We start from the raw sequence: 15,869 nt of genomic DNA on the forward strand, positions 1-15,869 counted from the left end.
GGAATCACTAAAATTTGGAGGATATTTTGAGAGTTGCTTGATAAGCCTCAGGATGCTAGAAATAAAAGAACACAAAGGTATAAATTCAGGAGATTAAAACAAGATATTCTGTGGTAAATTCATAGAATAGATGGTACTGCTAATTCAAAGTGGAAAATAAAAATTTTGCTTCCTAGTGTTTCCCCAATAATGTGTAAACATAATAAACAGAATAGTTGAGGATTTAATGTATTGCAGAACATTATATAGACATTTTATGTAGAATCTATGTATTTTACATTAAAATTTTATAACTTAAATTTTTAATGCCATAATTTGTATTTTCTTTTGTATAGTTTCAAGCAATTTACTGCACTTTCAGTGGTTAAAAATATTGAACTAAATTATGTAATAGGAGTTTGTTTTTTCTAGTCATAAGACTAGGCAAAATCATAGGAATGAAAGAAAGTATTCATGTCCAGCTAATTATTCAGGCCAATTCGGACATTGATACTGTGTATGAAAGGCACAGATGTTGGTCTCTGCCCAGTGACTGAAAATGCCAATCAGATTTTTGTGTTGTTGCCTTGAAATACAAAAGTGTGTTGTCTTTATCAAGTCTAAGTATGGACTCATCCAAGCAAAGTGTGAGAGTTTGGTGTACGTAAAGCTGCTTTTCCAATTTAAGTAAATTAAAAAAAAATACTTTGTAAAGCGATACAGAATGGAAAGAAAATCCTGTAAAATTATCAATTGCTTGTCACTTGGAGAATGAAGAATGGTGAATAGAACATAACTGAGGAGCATGTAAGTGGAGACTCCATCACGAAATCTATACAAAGGCACGCTATATAATGCTGTTTTGCATATAGTTGATAAATATATGCATATATAATAGGGTCACTTTATTTTTCTTAAATGTTTAATTTTCTTTAGTTTTATGTTTCTTATTTCTACATTTTAATGTCCTCTGAAACCTTTGACTCCCCACTGCTTAATAAACAAAATGTGAGCTTCTTTACTCTGTCAAAGCCTTTCATACCCAAACTTAAGTCCCACTGCTTCTATCCAGACTGAACTCCAGTCATTACGTGTTTGTATATGTATACATGCACACGCTTACCCTACTCTTTTGCTTTATTTGGTGCTTCACTCTGCTTGGAATGCACTGGCTTTTTCTTTTTATATGTCCAAATCTGTCTGCTCTTCAAACCCAATTCCATGAAGATTTTTTTGAACCCTAAATCGTCAACACACACACATTCCCCACACAAAATCTCACCATTTGTTTTACTTGCCACTTTTTTTTTTACCTTTTATTAGACTTTTGTCTTTTATCCCCCCCTTATTAAAGACCAGACCATCTTTTGTTTTTCATCTTTGTTTCCACTATATATTTTGGACAACACTGATGTTACTATTATTTGAATGCATTTTCATTTACTTGCTACTCATATTTTACCATAAAATGGTGGGAAACACAAAGGTTATTAGATAAATGTATAACTAGAAAACAGGAAACTTGGCAAATCATAGAAGCATAGTTTCTAGATGCTAAGCATGGAGCATTATTTATCTTAATTCAGAGGTGATGGAAGAAAAGAAAATGAATCTTTTCCTCAAAACATGAAAGGTGAAATGTTGCGGTTATATGTAATGTTGCTGGTGTCAGTTTTGGCTTAATCTATCAATGTATCATATTCTTTTTTCTCCCCTTTTTTCTTCATTTACCTCCTGCCTTTGTACTTACTTAACTTTGAAGGCATTACAGACAGACATGGAATTTTGTATTATCTGATAAGTATATATAACAGAAGTCAAGTCTGCTTATTTTTATCTTGGTCCACTTTATCTATCCTTTATAATATCCTTCCCTAAGGACAGATTTGGCAATGCTAGATAATCTAGCATTAAATAATAACTGTGTAAAAATAGTGATTATGAAAAATGTATCATGTGTATGTAACTACTAAATTAAAAGGCTGAATAGAAAATCATCTTTTCAATGAGTTTTTTCTCCCGGAGATTCTCAGAGAAGTCAATGCTAATGTTTCTTAAAACTCTTAAATATGTTCTTCAGGTTTAAACCTAAATCTTCTGAAAGATGCAGGGAGAGACATTTAAGTGAAACAAGGTGGTTTATGTATACATGAAACCAGACTTAGGTATTATGGCCAGGGATTGTGCCCAGAGCTAGTTTTACGTCAGGCTTAATATTAAATTATAGGCAAGTGTATAATAAACAGCCTAAAACCTGATTTCCTTATCTCCTTGGTCTCAGTTGGCATGTTCTTGGTCAATATAAATGAAAGGTAAATCTCCACTAATGAAGTAATGAATCTAGGTGGTGATCATCATTCAGTACTGGTAAAATTTATAATGCATAGATCAAGTTGACAGTACCTGAATCCATTAAACAACTCTTCCAAATCAATTTAATATTTTGACAGATTTCAAAGGTTCACAAGGAACAGTGCAGTGAAAACCTGTGTACCTGCCCTTCATTCGTATTTACTAGTAGTTTATATTTTGCCCCATTTTCCTTATCTTTATATATATATGTGTAGTATTTTTCTCCTCAAACATATGAGAATAAATTATAGACATCACAACATGACAATCAGATTGAAGTATTTAAAACATTCTGTACAAGCACGGTAAATTTTCCCACCCAAGTAATTCAGTGTTGATGAAATACTGTTCTCTAAATATATATTCCATATTCATACTTCCTCACTTCTTCCAGTAATGTCCCAGATCAATTTTTCTCAGATCCAGGATTCAATCTGGTGTCACACATGGCCTTTAGTTATTTTTAAATTCTTTAATCTAGAGGAGTTCCCAGCCTGCCTGTTTTAACCTTTCAGGATGTTGACATTTTGAAGAGTCCAGGCAATTTATTTTGTATAGTGCTCCTCTGTTTGGATTTATTTGATTGCCTTCTCATCGTCTAAGTTAGTGATCCATTTTTTTTTAAACTTCATCATAGGGAAATGTTTGAACATGTACAAAGATAGAGAAAGCAATATAATGTACCTAACATACACATTTTCCAAGTTCATCAGTTATCAGCGCATGGCTAATTTTGTTTTATTTATGATTCCCCACTTCCTAGATTATTTAGAGGCAAATCCTGGAGTTAGATCCTTTCAGCTGGATATTTCTACTTTTAGCTTTAATAAATAAGTACTCTTTAAAGACAAACAAAAAACATAACCACAATACCAATCTACTATCTTAACATTAAAAAAAGGAAACAACCTTCCTGACAGAAGTATATCAAACCACCTTGGAATACTCTTGCCAGAAAACTTGTACCTCAGTCTGATCAACTTGTCTAGATCTACCTACCTACCAGTTGACTAGAAATAGAGGTGAGAGGAACAAGTTAAACAAGGCAGTGGAGATTATCGGCAAAATCCAGAGCGTGGGGTTTCTCTAGGAGAAATGACATAAAAATCATAAAATGTAAAGGAAAGGGTGAGCCTGTAGGTTGAAAAAGACTTAAGAGACGTATCAACCAAATGTAAATGTAATCCTTTTGTGGATCCTGATTTGAACAAACTTTTAAAAAGCAAGAAAGGAGGAATAATTTGGGGATTTTGAATGTGATTGGGTATTTGATGCTGTTAAGGAATTACCCAGTTTTTAAGCTGTGACAGTGACTTTGTAGTTACAGTTTTTAAAGGTTTTTACGCATTAGAGGTACACACAAACATTTATGCATGAAATGAGATCTGGGGTTTAATTCGCAATAATGAAAATATTGGCCCTGTTGAAACTGAGCGATGGATACTTTGTAGTTCAGTGTGCTCTTCTCTCTGCCATTGTGTGTGCCTTTGACATTTTACAAAATAAAAAGTTTTTTTTACATTTAGGGCTGGTGGTAAATCAGTTTCAGAAGTTTGTAACGCACGTAACCATTATTACTGTTTACTACTGTTATTTTTATCAGATTTCTCCGAGAATTACTATTAGTGTTCTTCATAGGAATAAGAAAGATGAAGTGTTGTGTTCTTTTTTGAATTTTATGTAAGACTTATTTTACCATTTTTGTCACTTTTTTAAGGTAATGAGCATGGTGTCAGGCTTTGCACCACTAATTTCTGCAGGTATCTTTTCAGCCACTCTTTCTTCTGCATTAGCATCCCTTGTGAGTGCGCCCAAAATATTTCAGGTAAGTATTTTCACGTTACAAATTTTATTAAAGGGGCAGTTAAGGTAATACATTTCAATATGGGATTTTTAATATTTTTAACTTATTTGTTTACTTCTATCAAGCCCATGTATTGATATTTATATGACATATATACAAACACATATATCAAGAGTGGCATATTTAATTTTATGCATATGAATGTGGATGTGTATATATAAACACTTGGCCTATATCTACTCTCAGGGTGTAATTTTTGAGTTGTCTTTCTGGAAGTGGTGATGAATTTTTGCTTTATGGACATACTGTTAGCATAAATTTTCATAATGTCTTAACAAGGATAAAAAGTATAGTCCAAGACCATAAATCAAAAGAATTAAAGTATCTTATTCCTATTAGCATAATGCCAACATTAATGTTTTATTTTATGAATATTTGAATGTCTAATACGTGCTATACATTATGTTAGGTACTCAGGATATAATAATAAATGATAGACATTGTCTCCCTTTAATGAGCATTAAATAAACGGCTGATACTGGATAGAAAATACTTTTTATTACTAAAACAAATGAGATATTGATTCTGCAGCTTTGTTCTTAATTTCCTTTGTTCTTTTTGTTTGTTCTTAATTTTTTGTTGTAGCTAGTTCGTACAGTAGAGGTGTAGAATATTTACTAAAATTATTTTCAGTATTGTTTTAAGAAAGGTGATTATGTTTTATAATTAGGATTTTCATTTGTTTTGAGTCTAGGATTTGGACTTGGTTTTCTTCAAATAGGTCACACGTCTGTCATACTTCTCAAGGTTCCACATTTCTTCTATGTGTATGCCTGCTCCTTTGACTCTTTATTCATATAAGAATTTCAGCCTGGGGTGGAATAAAATGTATAAAAACTTCAGTGTATTCTAAACCTCCTGTCTTTCTGATGCTAGAAATGATTGAATCTCTTTACAGTTTGTAGGTGAAGCAGCGTGAGGGGAAAGAAAGAGGACCAAGAATTAGAAACTTGGGTTCCATTCCTGATTAACCTATTGTAACTGTAAGGAGATCTGTATGTCTTATTTCGATATATTTCATTTTAATGTTTACATTTCTTCATTAGGCCTTATGTAAGGACAACATCTACCCAGCTTTCCAGATGTTTGCTAAAGGTTATGGGAAAAATAATGAACCTCTTCGTGGCTACATCTTAACATTCTTAATTGCACTTGGATTCATCTTAATTGGTTAGTCTATAAACGTACGCTAATGTAGATTTTGGTGCATTTATAGTATCAGCTGTCAACACTGAATTATAAACAAAATGTTACTTTGCCTGCAATACTAAGTTAGTTTCTTTTTGATCAAAGGAAAGAGTGTTTAGAAAATAATGCAAATAATAGCACTTGTTAAATATTTGCTAAAATTCTTACCATCACTAATTCTCCATTAGGGCTAGAGGGAACTCTTAGGTTCTTGTCCCTAAAACAAATATGATAATAGCATAAGGAAAAGGATTCCAGTGTCTTTCATGAAGGTAGAACCTCCGCCGATCTACTTTTTGGTACTGTTGCCTCTGATTGTAAGGAAGCTAATGGGTCTTTCACTGCTAAAGAAGACCTTGGACTTTTATTAAAAGTCTGATTATACTACCGGAAACTAACTCTCATGTGATATTTAAGAATGTATTTGGTTAAGTTTCCTATGATCCAACAGTTCTTTTTAGGGGTTTTTACCCTATAGAAACTCACATATATAAGAATATTCTTAGTGTCATTAATTATAATAGTGATAAATGGAAGCAACCTGAGTACCTATCAACAGAAGAGTGAAGCTGCAGAATAATATTCCGTAGTAAAAAAGTGAATAAACTTGGTTTTCATATATTAATATGGCTGAATCTCAAATATAATATGTGTGAAAATAACAAATTGCAGAATGATAATATAGTATGATATAATTTACGTAACTTTTAAAACACCCAGAACAGTGCTACACAATGCTTATGGACCATATATGTGTGTAGTAAAACGAAATAATGTCACTGGAAAGAATATTCCAACTTTGATGAGTTGAGGTATAAAGGGGGCTTCTACTGTGTACATTAGGTATGATTTCTGAAAATTAAACTATATAAAGTATATATGGCAAAATTCATTAAATCTGGTTTGTGGATGTAGGAGTATTCACTATGCTGTTATCTAAAGGTTTGAAATAATTCGTAGTTTTGAAGAGTTAAAAAAAGGTCTAATATGTCAGTTAAATATGCTTCATGTTTCTTTTGCAGCTGAACTGAATGTCATTGCTCCAATTATCTCTAACTTCTTCCTTGCATCGTATGCGTTGATCAATTTTTCAGTATTTCATGCATCACTTGCAAAATCTCCAGGTGACTTACTTTTTTTAAAAGTTCTGTAAATGTGGTAATGTCTGCTTTTAGATAAAATGAAACTTTATATATAAATTTATTTATTTTATTTATTTATTTTTGGCTGTGTTGGGTCTTTGTTGCTTTCTCTAGTTGCAGCGAGCAGGGCCTACTCTTCGTTGCAGTGCATGAGCTTCTCATTGCAGTGGCTTCTCTTGTTCCGGAGCACGGGCTCTAGGCACGTGGGCTTCAGTAGTTGTAGCACGTGGGCTCAGTAGTTGTAGCTCGCTTGCTCTAGAGCGCAGGCTCAGTAGTGGTGGCGCACAGGCTTAGTTGCTCCGCGGCATGTGAGATCTTCCTGGACCAGGGCTCGAACTTGTGTCCCCTGCATTGGCAGGCGGATTCTTAACCACTGCGCCACTAGGGAATCCCAAGAAAACAAAACTTTAACACATTTTCAAAGATGGCATGTGGAGAATTAGCTCACTAGTGCTTCACTCTGCCTTTATAGTTGAGTCAAATTGAGTCTTCAAAGATCTCTTTATCATGAAGTTTATTGCTAAATCATGCCTGTTTCTTGTCTTCAAAGAATTTAAAATAGCATTAATTTTAAATTCTGACACTGTGAAAGAATTACTTTGCTTTTTTCTGTTTTTATTATTTATTTAGCTGATTGCTATTTCAGTTCTAAGAACATTATTATGATATAAACCTATCCAGGAATATTTTTAACACAATGAGTTCTGTGGAGTTCTAATATAAGGGGTCTTTATCAACTGAAAAATTACTCCATATACATTTTTTATGGGTTTTGTTATAAACCATGATAGCAATTGGACATCAGAGAAGGAAATAAGGAACAAAAGCACTGTTCCTTCTAAGGGTCTAAAAGTTTCTCAGAAAAGGAAAGATAAAGTATGGGAACTTAGGACACAAACATCTTAGCTTCAGTTTTTACTTTAAGAATATAAATTTTAGAGGTGGGTATGGGTGTGGCTATAAAAGGGCAGCACAAGGGATCCTTGTGTTGGACTTTTCCTTATCTTGACTGTATTAATATTTTAGTTGTGATATCGTGATAGCATTTTGCAAGATGTTATCATTGGGAGAAACTAGGTAAAGGGTCCCCGGAATCTCTGTGTATTATTTCTTACAACTTTGTGTGAATCTGCAGTTATCTCAAAATTAAAAGTTTAATTTTAGAAAAGAATATAAGTTTTATTGAAATGATTTAAAAATAGTATTTTGGGCTCTGGAATTACCTATGAATGAAAATTTAAAACACGGTCTTCAACAGTTTTTCGAGTGAGCTTATTAATTCATAAATACTTCCCCAAATGGGAAGGTATGTTTCTATAGTCAACTCACAGTTTTTCTAGCAAGTAGATGAATTTTTTAATGATTCTGAAGAACAGTTTGTTTGAATTGTTTTATACATTCATTAGGATATAGATGTGTCTCCTGCTAAAACACAGAAAATAAAACCACACTATTAAGTACTCAATTTGAAACCTAATTTTTTAATCTTCTCTAGTTTTTAGCATTCACTGGGGTAAGTTGATTTATACTTTTTTGGTAAGGAATTTTTTGAATACAGAACTAGTAAGATAGGGTAATGTGGACATAAATAGATGTGCCCACTTCATGGCGGTCAAGAATCATGATGTTGTGATCAGTAATGGTCTATGACTTCACTGTTATAATTAGCCTTATAGTTCACATTTAAAGACCTTTTAGTGTAGCAGCCGCAGAGAAATTTATTTTGTGCATACGTATGTACCACTGTCTAAAGCAGATGAGGTATCCAAGTGACTTTTATTTATCTATTTTGTTTGTTATTGTTAGGATGGCGCCCTGCCTTCAAATACTACAACATGTGGATATCACTACTTGGAGCAATTCTTTGTTGCATAGTGATGTTTGTCATTAACTGGTGGGCTGCATTGCTAACGTATGTGATAGTTCTTGGACTTTACATTTACGTTACCTACAAAAAACCAGGTAATTACGTTTTGTAATCCAAGTATGAGAGAATGAAGTTTTGGATTAGAATGGTGGCTTTAGAAATGAAATGGACAAAGAAGATACTGTTTTAACCATCTCAGAAACAATTATTTCTCTAATATGCTTATTAAGTCTCTAAAGTAACAAATGTCTAAAATCATCATTTGTGTCCAGACTGTTTTTTTATTCAGTAAGAGGTAAAATTTGCCTGTTCAAATAACTTAAACTGTTCAGTACTATAAATAGTACTTTATAACAATCATAGATCTGCCTCTTTCCTTTTAGACCTTTGGCTATATAAGCAGTAATTTTTAAATGTTTTCTTTATTTGTAAAAGGCTCATTTTGAGTTGCACGCACAGCGTGTCTGCAGCCCTATCATCCCAGTCTTTTCTAAGTTGTACTTTTTTTTTTAAATGTAATTGTAGTTCAGATTAGCATTGTCTTAATTTCATGCCATGAACTTGAACTATTGAAAGTCCTGAGTACAGTAGTTTATTTTAGCAATTGACTTTTTAAATGCGAAAGTACTTGTTATTGATGACTTGTTACAACCGGTATTAAGCTGCTGCCTGAATACTGTCTTCCCACAGATGTGAACTGGGGATCCTCCACACAAGCCCTGACTTACCTGAATGCACTGCAGCATTCGATTCGTCTTTCTGGAGTGGAAGACCATGTGAAAAACTTCAGGTAAGTCATAAGGTAACATAGAAACATTTTGTCTTAGGTGGCAATCAGTTCTTCCTTTATTGTTCAGTAACATTTTCATATGCTGATATTTCATGAAAATTTCTCTAAAAGAATAGGGTATTGTTTCTTGTTTTGGTTTGATTTGAGCAGTTTATTCAAAAACAAGGTTGAGGTTTCTTGTTATCAACATTTTACAAAGAGATAAATTATCATCTACCCTGCAAAAATGTTGTGAAAGTTTTGGCGGTCTCTCATTTGAAAACTTTTAAATAGTAGGTATCATAAAGTAAAGTTTTTTTCCCCCTCTGTGGCCATTTTTTTTCCCCTCTGTGGCCTCAGTAGTTATATAACTACTGAGGATGAAATTCATAAAAATCCCCTTTTTGCAATTTTACTAAGGCAGTAAATATTTTCATGTTAGTGGCTTCATTCTCATTGTGGTACTGGAAACCAGTTTTAGTGATAAAGAACCAATGCCTTAGAGTGAAGAGTATTTCTTACTTTCTTCAATAAATTACTTTATATTTTATCTTGTAATAGTTTATCAGTTATCATTTTAAAAACTATTCCTTAATTTAACATGCTTCTAATAATTGATGAGATTCAGTTACTAAAGCACTGTTGTAAATCCAGGAGTATTGTTTATTTATATAGATTCTTAGAAATTGTATATTATTACTTATACCAAGCTAAAAGTAGGCTTGTCATTTTTAGACAGTAGATAATTAGACAGCCATTCTCATACTGTTCACGTAAGCCTGGTTCTGAACAGGTGACTTTCCGCGGTCATGAGTAATCACTTCTCACTGGCTTCTGCACAGTAATCACAGAAATAAATTTCTTGTTTCAGTAAACCAAAAGGCAAAATCTTTTTTAAAGAAAACTTCCAGAGTGGATACGTGCCAGAAAAGAAGTGCTCTACCAAATTTCTCCCTGGAAGAAACATCTTTGTATATCTTTTTGTTAACTCTTTGGGTTCTCCCCTCCCCGCTCTGCCGCCAACTTTCTTCTAGAATGAAAGTTTTCCAGAGACCACAGATCTTCAGCTTTGGAGTAGAGAGAAACTGGAAGAAGAAAAAGAAATGAGAGCCCTGGGAGGAAAACTTTAAATGCAGCACGTTTTGAACATTTTGACTAGTTGATGCCAACTATGGCAGAAAATAGAAATCATTCCTTTATGTAAAAAGTTGTATTCCAGAGCTGAGAGTATGACCAAGAGTCAGAGTTAATTTGTCATTAATAAAAAACTATTGCTTTGGCTTATTATAGTAATGGGGAAATTTTTTTAAAATGTTATTCTAATAAGTGTTTTAAAATTTTTATCAGAATTATACATGAGCATAGTTTAAAGAGGAAAAACTTAGGTTTGTCATGAAAATTAGCAATTGCCCCACTTCTCAAATCCCTGTTTCTCTCATGCCATAGGCAACCACTTTTAACTGAATCGTGTAATGTTTACTTCATATTCCCAAAAAGAGTGTTTGTCTTGTTGTATTGTTTGAGTTTTAACTTCAGGCGTTATCTGCTGATTTCTTTCATTCATGTATGCCCACCACACATGTGCACCCTTCCCTTTACTCCACCGTCCCTGGGTATTTTTTGTGTCATTATTTTGATTATATTAGACTTGATATTTATATTATGACATTTTAAGCATGATTCAAGAGCTCAGCCATGTAGTAAATTATGATTGCTTTTTTTTCCTGTACAGGCTTTTTGTTTTCTATGTAGGCAATAAATTTTTTTTCCTGTTTAAATTTCTATTTATCACTATCTCAGCGTTCACCAAATTTGCCAAAAGATTTTGTTTTCTTCACTTCATAGTTTCTATTTCCTTGAAGTGTCTTTCTCACTATTTCCTGCCTCTTTAATTTGGGTTCTTAGATTTAGCGTTGTCTGAAGTATCTGTGATCCTGGGCCAGGGAAGTTCTGCATTGGTGGGTGGGGCTTGTCAGTGAAGCCCTTAATGTAGATTAATGTGGCTTTGCTGGTTCTTTAAGAAATTTAAGTCATCTTAAAGGTTTTCTATTTTGATCTGATTAGATTTCTCAGATAAGAATCTTTTAATCTTCTGCTTGTTGATAAAGTTCTGGCTACCAGAGTTCTGAGAGCCAAGTGGGAAGGCAGCTCAGAGATCTCAGGGTTCAGCGTATAGTAAATGTTCCCCTAACTCCCCTACTTAAAGTAGCTGCTTATGCCCTTAGACCAGAGGTCTCTCTAGCAAATAAGCCCTAGCCTAACAGGATTGGAGAGGGACAGGGACAGCTGCCCATCATAGTGATGGAAATGATTTGGGTTCATCTAGGTGCTTCTTATGCGAACTTTAAATCAGTCCTTCTTATTTTAGTTTCTTTAACATATTACCCCTGCCATTTCCAGAGACATCTATTGTCTCTAAGTCCTAGGCATTTTGATTCTTAGGTATAAAAACAGGTGGCTTCACAGTTTTCTCTTATGCTCATTTGTAATTTAGCCTTTTCCTGATTTGTCAAATCCTTTATTTTTCTTCCATCTGCTTTCTGGCTTTCAAAATTTCAGTGCTATTAAATTACAGTCCTATCCTGTTCTCCATATTTTTGGTGACTTCAAAAATCCCATCATACTATGGAGATTTTTAAGGAGGGAGTAAAGATGAAGGCAGATGTTCATACTCTGTCATTGTTACTAGAAGTAATCCCTAATATATTTTGTTCTATACCTTTCTTTGGAATGATAACATTACACCCAAATTATGCCTTTGTGGTGTGTTTACTATTTATTGATAGTAAAGATAGGGATTACAAGTTCATTTCCCTCAGTAATAGGTTATTTTAGTAATAGGTTAAACTACCATAACAAAAAGCTGAAAAAATTAAGTGGCTAAACAAGATAGATATCAGTGTTATGTGAGAGTCCAGAGGTAGATGGATATTCATGGCTGATAAGTAGATTGGCTTCACTTGGTCATTCAAGTTACACGTTCCTTTATCTGTCAGTCTGCCATTCCCTAGGATGTGTTTTTCTGTCCATGTGGTCAAAGACATGACCCCCCCCCCCACCGCCACGGCCTAGCTTACAGGAAAGGGGAAAAAAGTATGGAGGGTGGCCAGCTTCCTTTTTCAAGGACAGGACAAGGAATTAGGGACATCGTACGGGCTGGAAATCAGTCACAGGGCCACTTGTAGCTGCTAGGAAGGCTAGGAAATGCAGTGTTTAGCTGGGGAGCCATGTCTCCTGCTAAAGCTCAGGTGGAGAGACTGCACTACCAGCAGTCTGGGCCTTAGAGGAGGACTTCGTATTCGATTGCCCCAAAGCAATTCCCCCAAGCAGAACTGGCTTTTCAGATAGCTTGCGAAAATTCTGAATGAGTTAGTACCATTTTTAGGTCTTTATTCAGGTTTTCCTGCTTATTTTATAAGTATAGTTAGGAACTACCCTAACAATTTAGTAGGTGAGTCAGAATTTTTAGTCTATTTGCTCTTTGTTAAAGTTTGTTTTAATTATACACATTGTTGTGATTCATTTTGCTGTGCAGTAGAAGCTAACATAGCATTGTAAAGCAACTATACTCCAATAAAACTTAATTTTAAAAAATAATCAAAATTTAAAAAAAAAAAATTTTTTTCTGAATCTGTTTGAATTTATAAAATGGATACCTGAATTTTTTTTCCTCAAACAAGGTTGATTTTTATTTCTCGTCAACAAAAATCAAGAGTTAAAAATACATGAAAGTCTTGCCACTGTCTTGTGTTTGCAAAGGCAATTGAATTCAATTTTGGCTTTCATCATAATTAATTAGAATTAAAACTTTTAGTTCAAATAGAAACCTTTTCTTCACCACAGGTGGTTTTACTCATATGACGTCATTAAAATTAAGCTAGCTTAGGGAGGGCTGATATTACAAAGTAGAAGTAAGTATGATGTGATCAAGCTAAGAAGGAAAGTGACCTGTTTTTTTACATGAAGGCAAGGCCATGCTCTAAGGAAGTTTTGTGGACTCTGTGGAAGAACTGGAATATTTATTTCCTTTATAAGATGAAAAGTTGTTACATGTTTTTAACCAGCATGGTCATTTCTTTCTGTAGTGCCTCCCAGAATCTTGATGTATAATATTACCTATTAATTTAGGACATTTGGTATGACGGTTGTTCAAAGAAGGTTTTGTTTTTCTGCATTTCTCACGTACCAAGGAACCCTAGTTATGTCATCTTCTGTGAGAATCTTGTGGCCTGTCTTGAGGACAGTTGCATAAAGGAGTGTCTAGTGTAATAATATATTCTTAGAGAAGCGACTTAAAATCATGTCCATGTTATCAAAACCCTAAACTTCTCTTTCTTTTTAATCTTAAATTAGGCCACAGTGTCTTGTTATGACAGGTGCTCCAAACTCACGCCCAGCTTTACTTCATCTTGTTCATGATTTCACAAAAAATGTTGGTTTGATGATCTGTGGTCACATACATGTGGTAAGTACTAGTTTTGTTTTCTATATTAAAACATTTTTCACTCTGTGTATATCATTTGTAATTTGTGGAGCTTTCTGGATTTGAAATAATTTGAGTAGGTTTTAGCAAACTATATTGCTTTGGCTAAGAAAAATTACTTCCCGATAACTAAGGAACCTAAATGGAATTCAGTATGTGTTTTTTCTTGCTGATAAATCTCATAAAGTCCTGAGAATACTGGGAACATATACTTATCAGAAAAAAAAAGAGGCTGGAGGAGGTGGACAAATCATGGTAGATATCTAGTATCTGATATGTAAGAAGAGTAGAGTGAATGCTGAGTTTCCAAATTCAAACCCTTTAATTGCTCATTCATTTTAGTTTTATTCATGAGTAAGGAAATTATTAAAAATAGGGATAAACAGTCATCCAAAAGTAGTTTTTTGTTTTTGGCATCTTGGCTATTGAAAACAATTACTAGATGATGGATCACCTTTTCTGCATAAGAAATTGGAGTATTTGCCAGATTAACTTATCTCTCAGGCTCTACTGTTCATTTTATTTTGGTGCTAGAAATGCGTGTTATATGCCCTACATCTCAGCCCCTGCTAGAGTTGATCTTCTACTTGTATAGTAGCAAAGTGAGTAGTGTTCGTGCACGTGCGTGTGAGTGTGCATGTGTGCGCGCGTGTGTGTGTGTATGTAGGGTAGTGGAAGAACACAGTGAGACACTGACTCCACTCAGGACCTGTGGAGTTTCACAGTTTATCTCCACGTAGATCAATTCAGGTTGGGGTCTTGAGCATAAGAAATTACAAAGGGGAAATTTTTCTACTAGGAAAGATAAATTGTACTTTTTCTTGTCTTATTCATGTATAATTAGGGTGTACTTTTAATCTTATTATTACATTTTTTTTAATACATTTTAAGTAAAACATGTAACACATTTTATGTGTTGCTTACAAGGCTCAAAATAGAATGGCAAGTTGAAAAAGCTCATTTCCTTTCTTGTGTCATTTCATCATTTAACAGAAGTACAAAGAAAAAGTGTATTTATATAGCTCACTTTGACTTGTAATGATACTTCTAGGTTTCTGAGAATTAACAACTCAGACATTTGAGACAAACAAAAAACAAGATGGGAAACTTTCCATAGAAAAACAGAAGGCTCTTATTTTTCTCTGTGTAATCTCTTCTCCATTTTCAATAATTTATAATTTCTCTCATTTACTAGTATCAAAACATTTATTTTTCAAAGTCTGTGTTTCTTCCTCTCCTCTTCTTCCTTCTACTGGCACCCTCTGTGTCTTTGTTCCATCAACACTGTCTTTTCATAATCTTTATTGGAAAGAATTCACTGACATGAAAATGAAACGCTATCATTATACTTCCCTTCTCACCCCACTGCCATGTTTAGACACCTTGTTTAAACCAAGATAACAGGAGGATTTTTATAAAAGGGGAATAGATTACCTTTCAGTTAAAGACATTATTAATATTTTTTACCTTAAAGGGCCCTCGAAGACAAGCTATGAAAGAGATGTCCATTGATCAAGCTAAATATCAGCGATGGCTTATTAAAAACAAAATGAAGGCTTTTTATGCTCCAGTACATGCAGATGATTTGAGAGAGGGTGCACAATATTTGATGCAGGTAAATTTGTTACATCTTTCAAATGACAGTATTTTAGTTTTGTGTAAGCTTTCAAAAACTTTTTTATTCCAGGTTTCATTATTCACATTAATAAAAATCATAAATCTTTAAACTATCTTTACTGAAGTAAAATACTACAATTTGTATAATTTGAGAGTTACAGAAATACTGTTGTGTTGGCTGACAGTGAAGAACCTCTTTGTGAATTATCTTAGCCTATTTCTGTCCTTTTCCTAAGATAGTTCCCATTCACTCCCTGTTGTGTTAAGTAATGGCAGTCCTTATTTAATTTTTTAAAAATTCTAATTCCCTACTATATTTCTATTATTTTACTGGTGCTAAACTTAGACTTCTCTTTTGGTTTTGTGTGTGTCCTAGTAACCAGAATGTGGGATTTGGAATCAGTCCTAGGTTTAAATGCTAGCACTGCTACTTCCTTATTATGGATTTCGGACCAATCAAGTTATTTAACTTCTCAGAAACTCAGTTTCTTCAACCGTTAAAGGTTGTAGGGAGACAGTGTTTGCCAACTTATTTTTATAGGAACCTCTTTCTTCAAAAGAAAGCTTAAGCAAAAGCCCATTGACTGTGTCGATTGTTGAGCTGCTTT

The 15,869-nt window shown here is 33.8% G+C and overlaps 1 protein-coding gene across 2 annotated transcripts in view; it reads left to right on the top strand.

The window, feature by feature from the left end:
* Positions 1-15,869, top strand: part of SLC12A2 (solute carrier family 12 member 2) — a 109,677-nt gene that overhangs the window by 61,753 nt on the left and 32,055 nt on the right. For both annotated transcript variants that reach the window (XM_036847195.1, XM_036847196.1), the window contains exons 11-17: positions 4,049-4,156; positions 5,242-5,365; positions 6,406-6,507; positions 8,332-8,487; positions 9,083-9,182; positions 13,515-13,626; positions 15,119-15,259. In XM_036847195.1, the coding sequence (XP_036703090.1) occupies positions 4,049-4,156; positions 5,242-5,365; positions 6,406-6,507; positions 8,332-8,487; positions 9,083-9,182; positions 13,515-13,626; positions 15,119-15,259 (843 nt within the window). The remainder of the gene's footprint in view (positions 1-4,048; positions 4,157-5,241; positions 5,366-6,405; positions 6,508-8,331; positions 8,488-9,082; positions 9,183-13,514; positions 13,627-15,118; positions 15,260-15,869) is intronic.

The sequence above is a fragment of the Balaenoptera musculus genome, chromosome 3, assembly GCF_009873245.2.
Source record: "Balaenoptera musculus isolate JJ_BM4_2016_0621 chromosome 3, mBalMus1.pri.v3, whole genome shotgun sequence".
Classification (NCBI taxonomy): Eukaryota; Metazoa; Chordata; class Mammalia; order Artiodactyla; family Balaenopteridae; genus Balaenoptera; species Balaenoptera musculus.